This window comes from Tachyglossus aculeatus (genome assembly GCF_015852505.1).
Source record: "Tachyglossus aculeatus isolate mTacAcu1 chromosome 12 unlocalized genomic scaffold, mTacAcu1.pri SUPER_6_unloc_1, whole genome shotgun sequence".
NCBI lineage: Eukaryota > Metazoa > Chordata > Mammalia > Monotremata > Tachyglossidae > Tachyglossus > Tachyglossus aculeatus.
In genome coordinates, this window is record NW_024044828.1 from 911,598 (window position 1) to 928,497 (window position 16,900).

Sequence of the window (16,900 nt, forward strand, 5' to 3'; positions counted from 1 at the left end):
TTATTATTATTATTATTTTTAAGCACTTACTGTGTGTGAAGCACCGTTCTAAGCACTGGGGGCAGGTGCAAGGTGATCAAGGTTGGCCCACGTGGGGCTCACAGTCTCCATCCCCATTTTCCAGATGAGGGAACTGAGGCCCAGCGAAGTGAAGTGACTTGCCCAGAGTCACACAGCTGACAAGTGGCGGAGCCGGGATTAGTCCAGTGCTCTGCACACAGTGAGCGCTCGATAAATTCATTCATTCATTCAATCGCATTTATTGAGCCTTATTGTGTTCAGAGCACTGTACTAAGCGCTTGGGAAGTACAAGTTGGCAACATATAGAGATGGTCCCTACCCAACAGCGGGCTCACAGTCCACTGTAAACAGTCTGCTCACAGTCTGCTTGGTCCAATGTAAACCGACCAAGATAAATTAGTGCAAGATAATAGAGGGGACTAAGAGACTCTCGGATAACTAAAAACAGTAACAAATCACATAGTAAGCGCTTAATAAATATTATTATTATTATAAATTGATGCATGCTAAAATGGCATATCCAGGGAAGTGGAGGGCTAGGTACACTCAAGTGTTCCCTCCTCTTCGCGATACTTCAAACGACAAGTCAAATAGGACAAAGAATATCAAGTGTTCATGATCTCTAAAGAGAGGAGCACTTTGATAGTTTAATTACTTGGTCTCTTTTCGTGAACCGTCCCCTGGTTATAGTTTCAACCAAAGGAGAATCATCCAAGGGATGATCCTCAAAGCACTTTGGGGAATCTGAAGGCCAGGAACCGAATGTTTTGTTAATTAACGGTCTCCACTGAGTGCCTCTCGTGGGCACAAGCACTGAAAACACAACGGAGTCGGTAGATGGGATCCCCGCCCAGAAGGATCTTGCGTGTGGTCTCATCTGAGGTAACCTCACCGCTCTCGATCACCTACTCAGCTCTCCTCACTGCTGGGGCACCCTATAATCGGGCTCCCGCGAAAATCTCCACACCTATTTGTTGTTTTCTCTGAAGGAAGGAAGGAAAAAGCCATAAAGAGCCAAGAATAAACCAACAACGGAGGCCCCGAACCACCCCATCTAACTCCCCGGGGCCGGACGGAGCTGAGCCGGGAGGGGGGGACCCCCGAAATGGAATCCCGGCGAGATCTCGGAAGGGGGCCGGAAAGGGGAATCCAGATTTTTTTTTGTAATGGCATTTATTAAGCGCTTATTATGTGCAAAGCACCGTTCTAAGCGCTGGGGAGGTTACAAGGCAATCAGGTTGTCCCACGGGGGGTCCACAGTCTTAATCCCTATTTTCCAGATGAGGGAACTGAAGCCCAGAGAAGTGAAGTGACTTGCCCAAAGTCACCCAGCTGACAAGTGGCAGAGCTGGGATTCGAACCTGTGACCTCTGACTCCAAAGCCCGGGCTCTTTCCACTAGGCCACACTGCTTCTCCGTTTCTGGTTCCCCCGAAACAGAATCCCGGTGAGATCTCGGAAGGGGGCCGGAAAGGGAAATCCAGATTTCAGACTTGGGGGAGGAGGGAAGGCGAAAGCTCCGCCACTTGTCTGCTGTGTGACCGTGGGCAAGCCACTTCACTTCTCTGTTCCTCAGTGACCTCATCTGGAAAATGGGGATTGCGACTGTGAGCCCCACGCGGGACCACCCGATTACCCTGAATGTACCCCAGCGCTCAGAATAGTGGTTGCCACGTAGCGCTTAACGAATATCATAATGATTATTAAGTCCCGCAGCCTCCCCCCAAAATAATAATAATAATAATAATAATGGCATTTATTGCGCTTACTATGTGCAAAGCGCCGTCCTAAGCGCTGGGGAGAATACAAGGTGATCAGGTTGTCCCACGGGGGGCTCACAGTATTAATCCCCATTTTACAGATGAGGTAACTGAGGCCCAGAGAAGTGAAGTGACTTGCCCAAAGTCACACAGCTGACAATTGGCAAGGCTGGGATTTGAACCCATGACCTCTGACTCCAAAGTTCAGGCTCTTTCCACTGAGCCACACTGCTTCTCTGACTTGGGAGAGGAGGGAAGGCGAAAGGCCGTCACTTGTCTGCTGTGTGATCGTGGGCAAGCCACTTCACTTCTCTGTTCCTCAGTGACCTCATCTGGAAAACGGGGGTTATGACTGTGAGCCCCACGTGCGACCACCCGATTACCCTGAATGTACCCCAGCGCTCAGAATAGTGGTTGCCACGTAGCGCTTAACGAATATCATAATGATTATTAAGTCCCGCACACTCCCCCGAAAATGACAGTCAGAGGCAAGTGTGTGGAGATAATAATAATAATAATGGCATTTATTGTGCTTACTATGTGCAAAGCGCCGTCCTAAGCGCTGGGGAGAATACAAGGTGATCAGGTTGTCCCACGGGGGGCTCACAGTATTAATCCCCATTTTACAGATGAGGTAACTGAGGCCCAGAGAAGTGAAGTGACTTGCCCAAAGTCACACAGCTGACAATTGGCAAGGCTGGGATTTGAACCCATGACCTCTGACTCCAAAGTTCAGGCTCTTTCCACTGAGCCACACTGCTTCTCTGACTTGGGAGAGGAGGGAAGGCGAAAGGCCGTCACTTGTCTGCTGTGTGATCGTGGGCAAGCCACTTCACTTCTCTGTTCCTCAGTGACCTCATCTGGAAAACGGGGACTACGACTGTGAGCCCCACGTGCGACCACCCGATTACCCTGAATGTACCCCAGCGCTCAGAATAGTGGTTGCCACGTGGCGCTTAACGAATATCATAATGATTATTAAGTCCCGCACACTCCCCCGAAAATGACAGTCAGAGGCAAGTGTGTGGAGATAATAATAATAATAATGGCATTTATTAAGCGCTTACTATGTGCAAAGCACTGTTCTAAGTGCTGGGGAGGTTACAAGGTGATCAGGTTGTCCCACGGCGGGCTTACAGTCTTAATCCCCATTTTACAGACGAGGGAACTGAGGCACAGAGATCCACTCCATCATCACCCTCCACTGCTTTGGGGGGTGACAACAACGGCTGGGACTTCAAACCCTATCGTCGCTGCCAAGTCATTCTTTAATTCTTTAATTGTGCCCGCTTCCAACCGCAACCTCCGGCCAGGCCCCGTTCTGAGCGCTGGGGTGGACCCAAAGTCATCAGGTTGGCCCCACGTGGGGCTCCCGGTCTTCATCCCCATTCTCCAGATGAGGGAACTGAGGCCCGGAGAAGTGAAGGGGTTGGCCCCAGGTCCCAGAAGCAGACAAGGGGCGGAGGCAGCATTAGAACCCAGGGCCTCTGACTCCCACTCAGCTCTCGCTACTAAGCCCCACTGCTCCTCTGAGGCCACGGGGCCACCAAAATGGGGACTGAGACTGTGAGCCCCGCGAGGGACAGAGGAGCAGCGTGGCTCGGGGGGAAGAGCCCGGGCTGTGGGTTCTAATCCCAGCTCCGCCACTTAGCTGCGTGACCTTGGGCAACTCACTTCACTTCTCTGGGCCTCAGTGACCTCATCTGGAAAACGAAGATTAAGACTGTGAGCCCCACGTGGGACAACCTGATGACCTCGTATCTACCCCAGCGCTTAGTACGGTGCCCGGCCCATAGTAAGTGCTTAACAAATGCCCTCACCATTATATTATTATTAACCCAATTCACTAGTACCCACCCCGGCACTTAGAACAGTACCTGGCCCATAGTAAGCGCTTAATAATTGCCCTCATCGTTATTGCTATTAACCCAATTTACCTGTACCCACCCTGGCGCTTAGTACAGTACATGGGTACAGTACATGACCCATAGAAGGGCTTAATAATTGTCCTCATTATTATTACCATTATTAACCCAATTTACTTGTACCCACCCCGGTGCTTAGTACAGTGCCTGGCCCACAGTAAGTGCTTAACAAATGTCCTCATCATCATCAATCGTATTTATTGAGCGCTTACTGTGTGCAGAGCACTGTACTAAGCGCTTGGGAAGTACAAATTGACAACATATACAGACAGTCCCTACCCAACAGTGGGCTCACAGTCTAAAAGGGGGAGACAAAACCAAACATACTAACAAAATAAAATAATTACTATTATTATTAACCCAATTTACTTGTACCCACCCGGTGCTTAGTACAGTGCCTAGCCCACGATAAGTGCTTAACAAATGTCCTCATTACTATTATTATTAACCTAATTTACTTTTACTAAACCCGGTGCTTAGTACAGTACATGGCCCATAGTAAGCGCTTAACAAATGTCCTCATTACTATTACTATTAACCAGATTTACTTGTACCGAACTCGGTGCTTAGTACAGTACTTGGCCCAAAGTAAGTGCTTTAAATGCCCTCATCATTATTATTATTATCATTAGTATTAACCCGATTTACTTGTACCGAACCTGGCGCTTAAAACAGTGCCTGGCCCAGAGTAAGCGCTTAACAATTGTCCCTGTTATTATTATTAACCCGATTCACTTGTACCGAACCCGGTGCTTAAAACAGTGCCCGGCCCATAGCAAGTGCTTAACAAACGCCCTCTTTATTATTATCATTATTAACCCGATTTACTTGTAGCCACCCCGGCGCTTAGTACAGTGCCTGGCCCATAGTAAGCGCATAACAACTGTCCTTATTATTACTATTAACCCGATTTACCTGTACTGAACCCGGCGCTTAGTACAGTACTTGGCCCATAGTAAGCTCTTAATAAATGCCTTCGTCATTACTGTCATTATTACTATTATTAACCCGACTTACTTGTAGGCACCCTGGCACTCAGTACAGTGCCTGGCCCATAGTAAGCGCTTAACCAGTGTTCTCATTACTATTACAGTTAACTCCATTTACTTGTAATAATAATAATAATTTTGGCATTTATTAAGTGCTTACTACGGGCCAAGCACTGTCCTAAGCGCTGAATCCGGCACTTAAAACAGTGCCTGGCCCACACTAAGCGTTTAACAAACGCCCTCATTATTATTACTATTATTATTATTAACCCGATTTACATGTAGCCACCCCAGCGCTTACTACAGTACCAATGTCCTCATTACCACTATTAACCCGATTTACTTATACCGAACCCGGCGCTTGCTACAGTGCCTGGCCCATAGTACGCACTTAGCCACCATCCTCATTACTATTATTATTCACCCGATTTACCTGTACCGAACCCGGCGCTTACTACAGTGCCTGGCCCATAGTAAGCTCTTAACAAACATCCTCATCACTACTATTATTCACCCAATTTACTTGTACCGAACCCGGCGCTTAATACAGTGCCTGGCCCATAGTAAGCGCTTAACCAATGTCCTCATTATTATCATTATTAACCCGATTTACTTGTACCGAACCCGGCGCTTAGTACAGTGCCTGCCCCATAGTAAGCGCTTAACCAACGCCCTCATTACTATTATTATTAACCCGATTTACCTGTACCGAACCGGGCGCTCATAGTACAAGGCCTGGCCCAAAGTAAGCGCTTAACCAGTGCCCTCATTACTATTATTACTAATCCAATTTAGATGAACCGAACCCGGCGCATAGTACGGTGCCTGTCCCATAGTAAGCGCTTAATTGATGCCCTCATTACTATTATTATTCACCCGATTTACCCGTACCGAACCCGGCGCTTATAGTACAGGGCCTGGCCCATAGTAAGCGCTTAGTCAATGCCCTCATCACTAGTATCACTAACCCGATTTCCATGTACCGAACCCGGCGGTTAGTACGGTGCCCGGCCTATAATAAACGGTTAATAAATCCGGTCATTATTATTGTCATCATTCACGGGAGAGGGGTGGGGAGGGGTCTCCTCCTCCTCCTCCTCCTCCCCCCGCCGCCCGCCGGTCGGCCCGTCGGCCTGTCGGCCCGTCTGTCTGCCTGCCTGCCCGCCCGCCCGCCCGTGGGCCTGTCCGGGCGTCACTCACCAGCGCCAGGTCCGGAGAGGTGGCCGGGGGCCCGGCCGGCCCCAGCCCGCGCCGCCCGCCCGCGAACCCCTCGCCCGCCATCGGGGAAGGAAGGACGGGAGGACGGACGGACGGACGGAGAGGCGGGAACGAGGCGGGTCCGCCAGGAAGAGGAGGAGAAGACGACGACGACGACGACAGCTGCAACACTGGCTGCCGCTGCTGCTCCGGCTGCGGCCCTGGCCCTGGCCCCCGGACGTCACTTCCGGGAACGGGCCCACTTCCGGCCGCGCGCCCGGACGGACGGCAGAGGCGGCCAATCAGGAGGCAGGGACGAGAAGGGCCGACGCCTCAGCTCCCGCCCTCTCCGCTTCCGGCCCCTCAGCCCCCGGCCTCACGGCTCCCGTCCCCACAGCTCCCGCCCCCACAGCTTCCGTCCCCTAAGCTCCCGTCCCCTCAGTTTCTTGTTCTCCCAGCTCCCGTCCCTTCAGCTCCCGTCCCCTCCGCTCCCGTCTCCTCAGCTCCCGTCCCCTCAGCCCCGTCCTCTCAGCTCCCGTCTCCTCAGCTCCCGTCCCCTCAGCTCCCGTCCCCTCAGCTCCCGTCCTCTCAACTTCTGTCCCCTCAACTCCCGTCCCCTCAGCTCCCATCCCCTCAGCTTCTGTTTCGTCAGCTCCCGTCCTCCCAACTTCTGTCCCCTCAGCTCCTGTCTCCTTAGCTCCCGTCCCCTCAGTTCCCGTCTCCTCAGATCCTACCCCCTCAGCTCCCGTCTCCTCAGCTCCCATCCCCTCCGTCCCCGTCCCCTCCGCTCCCGTCCCCTGGGCTCCCGCCCACCCCCAATCTCGTCTCCGTCTCCGCCGACTTGTGGCCCGTGTCTTTCCCCTGGGCTGGAACGGCCTCCCCCTTCACGTTGGACAGACGGTGGTGACTCTCCCTCCCCTTCACAGCCTTCCTGAAGGCGCATCTCCTCCCAGAGGCCTTCCCCCTCATTGTCTTCCTTTATACATCTCCGGCTCCCAGCCCCCCAGCACTTTACATAGCTTAAGCGCTCAACAGATACGATCGAATGAGCGAATAAATATCTGTAATGCATTTATTTGTATTAAAGTCTGTCTCCCCCCCTAGACTGCTCGTTGTGGGCGGGGAACGGGACTGGTTGTTGTTGTTATAGCGAACTCTCCCATAGTGCTTAGTACGGTGCTTTGCACATGGTAAGCGCTTAAATACCGTCGTCATCGTCACTCAATAAATACAAATCGATTGTATGTTATATTTGCATTATATTACATTATGTCAATATAGATATAAATATATAAATATACAATAACCATACATGACTATAATAAAATAATTATAATATAATATTTATAGAGACTATATTGTAATTTATGGATATTAATAAATATTAATTTTATAATATATAAATATTATGTTTATAGCTATGGTCCTATATTATATTTAGATTATATTAAATTATATGTTGCCAACTTGTACTTCCCAAGCGCTTAGTGCAGTGCTCTGCACACAGTAAGTGCTCAGTACATGCGATTGATTGATTGATTGATTAATTGATTGATTGGGTGTGCTGACGATTGCTTCTTTAACGCTGATGGTAAGGAGTTTCTGTTCGATGTGGCGATGGATGGGAAACCCCCGGAGGTTCTCGAGGAGTGCGAAGACATGGACCTGATTTTGGGGGTTTTTGAGAAAAATGATCCGGGCAGCAGAATGAAGGCAGGAGAGAGACATTCATTCATTCATTCAATCGTATTTATTGAGCGCTTCCTGTGTGCAGAGCACTGGACTAAGCGCTTGGGAAGTCCAAGTCGGCAACATATAGAGACGGTCCCTACCCAACATTCATTCATTCAATCAATCGTATTCATTCATTCATTCAATCGTATTTATTGAGAGCTTACTGTGTGCAGAGACTGTACTAAGCGCTTGGGAAGTCCAAGTCGGCAACATATACAGTCCCTACCCAGCAGCGGGCTCACGGTCTAGAAGGGGGAGACAGACAACAAAACCAAAGATAATAACAAAACAAAATAAATAGAATAGCAAATATGTACAAGTAAAATAAATCTGTATAAAAACATATATGCAGGATTCAAGGCGGGATATAAAGCGCTTCTCATCCCGGCTCCGTCACTTGGCAGCTGTGTGACTTTGGGCAAGTCGCTTCACTTCTCCGGGCCTCAGTGACCTCATCTGGAAAGAGGGGATTAAGACTGTGAGCCCCATATGGGACAGCCTGATCACCTTGTATTCGCCCCCCAGCGCTTAGAACAGTGCCCTGCACATAGTAAGCGCTTAAAAAATGCCATTTTAATAATAATATATAATAATAATAATAATTATTATTATTATTCACTTCTCTGGGCCTCAGTGACCTCACCTGGAAAATGGGGATTAAGACTGTGAGCCCCATATTGGACAGCCTGATCACCTTGTATTCCCCCCCCAGCAATTAGAACAGTACCCTGCACATAGTAAGCGCTTACTAAATGCTATTACTATTATTATTATTATTATTATTATTATTATTATTATTATTATTCACTTCTCTGGGCCTCAGTGACCTCATCTGGAAAATGGGGATTGAGACTGTGAGCCCCATATGGGACAGCCTGATCACCTTGTATTCCCCCCCGCCAGTGCTTAGAACAGTGCCCTGCACATAGTAAGCGCTTAATAAATGCCATTATTTATTATTATTATTATTATTATTATTATTATTATTATTCTCATTATTCCCTTCTCTGGGCCTCAGTGACCTCATCTGGAAAATGGGGATTAAGACTGTGAGCTCCATATGGGACAGCTTGATCACCTTGTATTCCCCCCCACCAGCGCTTAGAACAGTGCCCTGCACATAGTAAGCGCTTAAGAAATGTCATTGTTATTATTATTATTATTATTATTATTATTCACTTCTCTGGGCCTCAGTGACCTCATCTGGAAAATGGGGATGATGACGGAGAGGGGGGCGGAGGTTCGAAGAGAGGGGGCGGAGCCTCGCGGAGAGGGGCGTGGCCTCGTATATAAGGGGCAGGGCCTCGTGCGGGGGGCGTGTCCTCGCGGGGAGGGGCGTGTCCTCGGGCGGAGGGGGCGTGTCCTCGGCGGGGAGAGGGGGAGCGTGGCGGCGGTGGCGGGCCGGCCGGGCGGAAGTGCGGTGGGGCGGTGCGGCCTGGCGGGCGGCCGTCCGTCCGTCCGTCCGTCCGTCCGTCCGTCCGTCTCGGGGCGATGTGGGCGGCTGTGTGGGTGAAGGTGGCGCTGGGCCTGTGTTTGGCCGCCGTGGCCGCCCTGCTCCTCCAGCGCTACGGCCGGGCCGGGCCGCCCCCGAGGCCCCCGCAGCCCCAGCCGCCCGCCCCGGTCCCCGGCCCCCGGACCGACAACCTCTTCTGGGGGCTGCAGGTCAGAGGGCACCGCCCGCCCGCGACGGGAGGGGACGGGGCGGGGCGGGGGGCGGGCCAAACCCCCGGGGGGCCCCGGCCCAGGCCTGCCCGCCCACCCCCCTAGCCCCCCTCAGCCTGCTCAGCCCCGACCCAGGGTTGTCCACCGACCATCTTGCCCTCTGGCTGCCCACCCCTCAGCTTCCCCTCAGCCCCGACCTAGGGCTGCCCACCCCCCACCTTGCCCTCAGCCCGCTCAGCCCCGGCCCAGGGTTGCCCGCACCCAACCGTCTTGCCCTCAGCCTGGTGGGCCCTGATCCAGGGCTGCCCACGCTCCAGCTTCCCCTCAGCCTGATTAGCCCTGCGCTGCCCACCCTCCACCTTGCCCTCAGCCCGCTCAGCCCTGGCCCAGGGTTTGCCCGCACCCAGCCGGCTTCCCCTCAGCCAGATTAGCCCTGATCCAGGTCTGCCCACCCTCTAGCTTCCCCTCAGCCTGATTAGCCCCGAGCTGCCCACCCTCCGTCTTGCCCTCAGCCTGGTGGGCCCTGATCCAGGGCTGCCCACGCTCCAGCTTCCCCTCAGCCTGATTAGCCCTGCGCTGCCCACCCTCCACCTTGCCCTCAGCCCGCTCAGCCCTGGCCCAGGGTTTGCCCGCACCCAGCCGGCTTCCCCTCAGCCAGATTAGCCCTGATCCAGGTCTGCCCACCCTCTAGCTTCCCCTCAGCCTGATTAGCCCCGAGCTGCCCACCCTCCGTCTTGCCCTCAGCCTGGTGGGCCCTGATCCAGGGCTGCCCACCCTCCAGCTTCCCCTCAGCCTGATTAGCCCTGCACTGCCCACCCTCCACCTTGCCCTCAGCCTGGTCAGCCCTGGCCTAGGGTTGCCCACACTAAGCCGGCCTCCCCGCAGCCCGATTAGCCCTGATCCAGGGCTGCCCACCCTCCAGCTTCCCCTCAGCCCGGTCAGCACTGGCCCAGGGCTGCCCACCCTCCAGCTTCCCCTCAGCCCGGTCAGCACTGGGCCAGGGCTGCCCACCCACCATCTTCCCCTCAGCCTGGTCAGCCGTGGCCCAGGGTTGCCCACCCCCAGCCGGCTTTCCCTCAGCCTGGCCGGCCCTGGCCCAGGGTTGCCCACCAGCCAGCTTCCCCTCAGCCTGCTCAGCCCCCTCAGCCTCGTCAGCCCTGACCCAGGGTTGCCCACCAACCAGCTTTCCATCAGCCTGGTCGGCCCTGACCCAGGGTTACCCACCCTCCATTCATTCATTCAATCGTATTTATTGAGTGCCTACTGTGTGCAGAGCACTGTACTAAGCGCTTGGGAAGTCCAAGTTAGCAACATATAGAGACGGTCCCTGCCCAACAGTGGGCTCACAGTCTAGAAGGGGGAGACAGAGAACAAAACATATTAACAGAATAAAATAAATAGAATAAATATGTACAAGTAAAATAAATAGAGTAATAAATACGTACAAACATATATACAGGTGCTGTGGGGAAGGGGAGGAGGCAAGGCGGGGGGGAGGATGTGAGGAGGAAGGGCGTTTCAGGCCGGGGGAGGACGTGGGCCAGGGGTCAGCGGCGAGAACAAGGTCCAGTGATAAGGTTAGCAGCAGAGGAGCGGAGTGTGCGGGCTGGGTTGTAGAAGGAGAGAAGCAAGGTGAGGTAGGAGGGGGTGAGGTGATGGACTGCTTTAAAGCCAATGGTGAAGAGTTTTTTTTCTCCATCCTCTGTCCCTCAGCTTGGAAAATATAAAACTGGGGAGATGGGTTTAGGGTCAGCAGGACCTAATTGTCTGACGTACTCAAAGATGACAGCACTGACAGAGCGATTCACCTGTAAGTGAGAGGGAGGCTGAAAAGGCCCAAGTGAAGCAGACTTCTGGTCATACCATGCTCACAGAAAGGCTGTCGCTTGCCTTTTGTTGTCATGCTTCAATGCTCGCAGCCCCTGGCACTTTGGTCCTCATCTTTCATTCTTTTTTGCTCAGAGAGAGCCGCTCCTTTCTCACTTGCGGTAGGCTGGGCTGGTCTATTCTCAGCCGCCGACGGCCGGTTTGCTTGCAGTATGCGTGATTACTAATAAATATTAGTCAGGCTGTTAATTAGGGCAACCACTGATGGCACTGCAAAATACCACGCCCAGCTAAAGCCCACGGATTCCCCTTCCAAGTCCACCAGAACCCAGACGGCCACTTTCAAGTAATGAAAATCAGAACGCAGGAAGGCCAGATGATAATAATAATTATTATTATGGTATTTGTTAAGCACTTACTACATGCCTAGCACTGTTCTCAACACTGGGGTGGATACAACGTTATCAGGTTAATTAATTAACTAATGATGGTATTTATTGGAGAAGCTGCTGTGGCTCAGTGGAGAGAGCCCGGGCTTTGGAGTCAGAGGTCATGGGTTCAAATTCCGGCTCTGCCAACTGTCAGCTGTGTGACTTTGGGCAAGTCACTTCACTTCTCTGGGCCTCAGTTACCTCATCTGTAAAATGGGGATTAAAATTGTGAGCCCCCCAAGGGACAACCTGATCACCTTGTAACCTCCCCAGCGCTTAGAACAGTGCTTTGCACATAGTAAGCACTTAACAAATACCAACATTATTATTATTATTTACCATGTGACAAGCACTGTTCCAAGTGCTGGGGTAGATACAAGGTAACCAGGTTGTCCCAGGTGGGGCTCACAGTCTTAATCCCCATTTTACAGATGAGGCCCAGAGAAGTGAAGTGACTTGCCCAAGGTCACACAGCAGACCAAATTTATTTTAGGAATATTAGTATAAAATCCCTGGATAGTGAGATAATATCTAATAATCCATATTTACGGTTTTTATGTGGAGGAATTAATTATACTGATTTACCAGATAATGAATTACTGAGCTTCTTTACAACTTACCCAAATATACTCACGGTATCCCAAGCAAAAAGTAATGAACAGGAATGTTACCCCTCTGGACTGTAAGCTCCTGTTATTATTATTACTATTATTATTATCATACTTGCTAAATTCTTATTATGTGTAAAGCACTGTTTTAAGCACTGGGCTCGATCCAAGTTAATCAGGCTAGACACAGTCCCCGTCCCATATAGAGCTCAAAGTCTAAATAGGAGGGAGTAGGATTTAATGCCCATTTTACATATGAGGCAACTGAGGTAGAGAGACCTGAAATGACTTGCCCAAGGTCACACAGCAGCTTCCTCTCAGCCCGATCAGCCCCGACCGAGGGTTGCCCACCCACCACCTTCCCCTCAGCCTCATCAGCCCTGAGCCAGGGTTGCCCACTGACCAGCTTTCCATCAGCCTGTCAGTCCTGGCCCAGGGTTGCCCAGACCCAGCCGGCTTCCCCTCGGCCTCAATAGCTCTAACCTAGGGCTGCCCACCCACCCCTTTCTCCTCGGCCTGGTCAGCCCGGTCCCAGGACTGCCCACCCACCCGCTTCCTCTCAGCCTAATCAGCCCCGACCCAGGGCTGCCCACCCACCACTTTCCCCTCAGCCTGGTCAGCCTTGAGCTGCCCACCCAGCCGGCTTCCCCTCGGCCTCATCAGCCCCGGCCCAGGGTTGCCCACCCTCCAGCTTCCCCTCAGCCTCATCAGCCCTGGCCCAGGGTTGCCCACCCTCCAGCTTCCCCTTGGCCTCATCAGCCCCGGCCCAGGGTTGCCCACCCTCCAGCTTCCTATCGGCCTCATCAGCCCTGGCCCAGGGTTGCCCACCCTCCAACTTCCCCTCAGCCTGATCAGCCCCGACCCAGGGTTGCCCACCCACCACCTTCCCCTCGGCCTCATCAGCCCTGGCCCAGGGTTGCCCCCCCATCAGCTTCCCCTCAGCCTGGTCGGCCCTGGCCCAAGGTTGCCCACCCATCCGGCTTCCCCTCAGCCCGGTCAGCCCTGGCCCGGGGCTGCCCACCCTCCAGCTTCCCCTCAGCCTGGTCAGTTGTGACCCAGGGCTGCCCACCCTCCAGCTTCCCCTCAGCCTGGTCAGCCGTGGCCCAGGCCTGCCCACCCACCTGCTTCCCCTCAGCCTGGTCAGCCTTGAGCTGCCCACCCAGCCGGCTTCCCCTCAGCCCGAATAGCCCCGACCTTAGGCTGCCCACCCACCACCTTCCCCTCGGCCCGGTCAGCCCTGACCCACGGTTGCCCACCTTCCAGCGTCCCCTCAGCCTGGTGGGCCCTGAGCCGCCCACCCTCCAGCTTCCCCTCAGCCTGGCCCTGGCCCGGGGCCGCCCACTCCCCAGTGCCCGTTGGAGGGTCCCCCGGCGGCCCGCCATCCCTCCCTGCCTCGGCCCCCCTTCCCATCCGCTGTCTTCCTGCAGGTGTCCGACCTCCACATCAGCAAGTTCCTTGATCGCCGGCGGGTCCCCGACTTCGAAAAGTTCTGTTCCGAAACCGTCGATACGATCCGGCCGGAGTTGGTGCTGGTGACAGGTAGCCGTGATCCTGCTCCCGTCAGGTCTCTCAGGCCTGAATTTGGATGATGATGATGATGATAATGATAATAATAATAATGGCATTTATTAAGCGCTTACTGTGCGCAAAGCTTCCGTGAAAGCAGCTTCGTGAATTGCAGGGCAAAGCGAGCAGTAGAACCCAAGGCCTTTGATTTTCTCTTTAGTTACGTCCATGAAACATAATAATAATGGGGAGATAATAACAGAGAAGCAGCGTGGCTCAGTGGAAAGAGCCCAGGCTTTGGAGTCAGAGGTCCTGGGTTCAAATCCCGGCTCCGCCCCATGTCTGCTGTGTGACCTTGGGCAAGTCACTTCACTTCTCTGGGCCTCAGTTACCTCATCTGGAAAATGGGGATGAAGACCGGGAGCCCCACGTGGTACAACTGATCACCTTATAACCTCCCCAGCGCCTAGAACAGTGCTCTGCACATAGTAAGCGCTTAACAAATGCCGTCATCATTATTATTATTATTATTATTATGGTATCTGTTAAGTGCTTACTGTCAGGCACTGACAGCGTGGCTCAGTGGAAAGAGCCCGGGCTTTGGAGCTGGAGGTCATGGGTTTGAATCCCGGCCCCGCCAACTGTCAGCTGTGAGACTTTGGGCAAGTCACTTCGCTTCTCCGGGCCTCAGTTCCCTCATCTGTAAAATGGGGATGAAGACTGTGAGCCCCCTGTGGGACAACCTGATCACCTTGTAACCTCCCCAGCGCTTAGAACAGTGCTTGGCACATAGTAAGTGCTTAATAAATGCCATCACTATCATTATAAGCTCCAGCGTGGATATAAGCTACTTAGTTTGGACACATTCCCTCTCCCACATGGGGCTCACAGTCTTCCTCCCCATTTTACAGATGAGGTAACTGAGACCCAGAGAAGTGAAGTGACTGTTCCGCTTCGTGACCTTGAAGTCACTTTTTTTTCTTTTTACAATATTCCCAGACAGGAAAAGACAGTGAATGAATGAAGAGATTCATTTGTTTCGTTGTCTGTCTCCCCCTTTCTAGGCTGTGAGCCCGTTGTTGGGTAGAGACTGTATCTATATGTCGCCGACTTGTACTCCCCAAGCGCTTAATACAGTGCTGTGCACACAGTAAGCGCTCAGTAAATATGATTGAATGAATGAATGAATCGGGTTGAAGGATTCGGGTGTTTAGCCAGATTCCTCCCCGATGGTTCACACCCAGAGAGCTGCAGTAAGAAGTGTTTGGTACCCACTGGAATGTTGTTCATTCATTCATTCAATTGTATTTATTGAGCGCTGACTGTCTCACAAGCCCGCAACCTTGGTGTCATCCTCGACTCCGCTCTCTCGTTCACCCCTCACATCCAAGCCGTCACCAAAACCTGCCGGTCTCAGCTCTGCAACATCACCAAGCTCCGCCCTTCCCTCTCCATCCAAACCGCTACCCTGCTCGTTCAAGCTCTCATCCTATCCCGTCTGGACTACTGTATCAGCCTCCTCTCCGATCTCCCATCCTCGTGTCTCTCCCCACTTCAATCCATACTTCACGCTGCTGCCCGGATTGTCTTTGTCCAGAAACGCTCTGGGCATATTACTCCCCTCCTCAAAAATCTCCGGTGGCTACCAATCAATCTGCGCATCAGGCAGAAACTCCTCACCCTGGGCTTCAAGGCTGTCCATCCCCTCGCCCCCTCCTACCTCACCTCCCTTCTCTCCTTCCCCAGCCCAGCCCGCACCCTCCGCTCCTCTGCTGCTAATCTCCTCACCGTGCCTCGTTCTCACCTGTCCCGCCATCGACCCCCGGCCCACGTCCTCCCCCCGGGCCTGGAATGCCCTCCTTCCCTCTGCCCATCCGCCAAGCTAGCTCTCTTCCTCCCTTCAAGGCCCTACTGAGAGCTCACCTCCTCCAGGAGGCCTTCCCAGACTGAGCCCCTTCCTTCCTCTCCCCCTCGTCCCTCTTTCCATCTCCCCATCTTACCTCCTTCCCTTCCCCACAGCACCTGTATATATGTTTGTACATATTTATTACTCTATTTATTTTACTTGTACATATCTATTCTATTTATTTTATTAGTATGTTTGGTTTTGTTCTCTGTCTTCCCCTTTTAGACTGTGAGCCCACTGTTGGGTAGGGACTGTCTCTAGATGTTGCCAACTTGTACTTCCCAAGCGCTTAGTACAGTGCTCTGCACACAGTAAGCGCTCAATAAATACGATTGATTGATTGTTTGCAGAGCACTGAGCTAAGCACTTGGGAAGTCCAAGTCGGCAACATATAGAGACGGTCCCTACCCGACAGCGGGCTCACAGTCTAGAAGGTTGTACCTGGGGAACTGAATTAGGGAGGAAGGAATTGGTCTTCTTTCTGAGTGATGTTCTGGGAAGTAGCGAACTGCCCGGAAGGATAAGCCAGGGAGACCGTCCAGGCAAGAGAGGACCTCGGAATGGGAATCCCCGGCTCCCTATGTCCTAGAGAGAGCAAAATGTCCAGACGGATTAGAAGGCCCTGCCACAGAGAAGGGGCTGTAGCCTTTTAATCAAATTCAACCTCACTGAAGAAAATCTGGTGTTGGAACTCAGCAAGAGATTTTGACTTATCTACCGCCGTAGAGAAAAGGGAGTTGGTTCAGAAATCCATTGCTAATGTTTTCCTGGAAACTGGCCCTTCTTAGATAAACCTTATCTCGAAAAGCTTCTCCCTACCCTGATTGCTGGACTAGTTTGGGACCCAATTCATATTTCTTCTCTTCATTCATTCATTCAATCATATTTATTGAGCTCTTACTGTGTGCCGAGCACTGTACTAAGCGCTTGGGAAGTACAAGCTGGTAACATATAGAGACGGTCCCTTCTCTTCAGTTACCCTGTGCCTGGGAGTCAGAAGGCCATGGATTCTAATCCTGGCTGTACCAGTCGTCTGCTGGGTGACCTGGGGCGAGTCACTTCTCTGTGCCTCAGTTACCTCATCTGTGAAATAGGGATGGAGACTGTGAGCCTCACGTGGGATAGAGATTGGGCCCAACCCTATTTGCTCATCTCCATCCCAGCGCTTAGCACGGTGCCTGGCACATAGTAAGCACTTAACAAATGCCATAATAGTAATGATAATTATTATTATTGGTGGCGGTTACTTAGTAACTGACTCTCCTAGGATTCAACCTGGAAAATCCTGAAAGTTTCCCATGTCTGGAACGCTGCCTCTGGAGTTCCATTTACTCC

The 16,900-nt window shown here is 52.4% G+C and overlaps 2 protein-coding genes across 3 annotated transcripts in view; one reads left to right on the forward strand and one right to left on the reverse strand.

The window, feature by feature from the left end:
- The window catches only part of UBR1 (ubiquitin protein ligase E3 component n-recognin 1), a 143,806-nt gene extending 137,811 nt beyond the window's left edge, over positions 1-5,995 (reverse strand). Inside the window, exon 1 of the mRNA XM_038740970.1 lies at positions 5,895-5,995. Within this exon, the coding sequence (XP_038596898.1) occupies positions 5,895-5,975 (81 nt within the window). The 5' untranslated portion in view covers positions 5,976-5,995. The remainder of the gene's footprint in view (positions 1-5,894) is intronic.
- Positions 5,996-9,106: 3,111 nt separating this feature from the next.
- The window catches only part of TMEM62 (transmembrane protein 62), a 43,681-nt gene continuing 35,887 nt past the window's right edge, over positions 9,107-16,900 (forward strand). For both annotated transcript variants that reach the window (XM_038741532.1, XM_038741531.1), the window contains exons 1-2: positions 9,107-9,287; positions 13,581-13,692. In XM_038741532.1, coding sequence (XP_038597460.1) covers positions 9,117-9,287; positions 13,581-13,692 — 283 coding nt within the window. In that variant the 5' untranslated portion in view covers positions 9,107-9,116. The remainder of the gene's footprint in view (positions 9,288-13,580; positions 13,693-16,900) is intronic.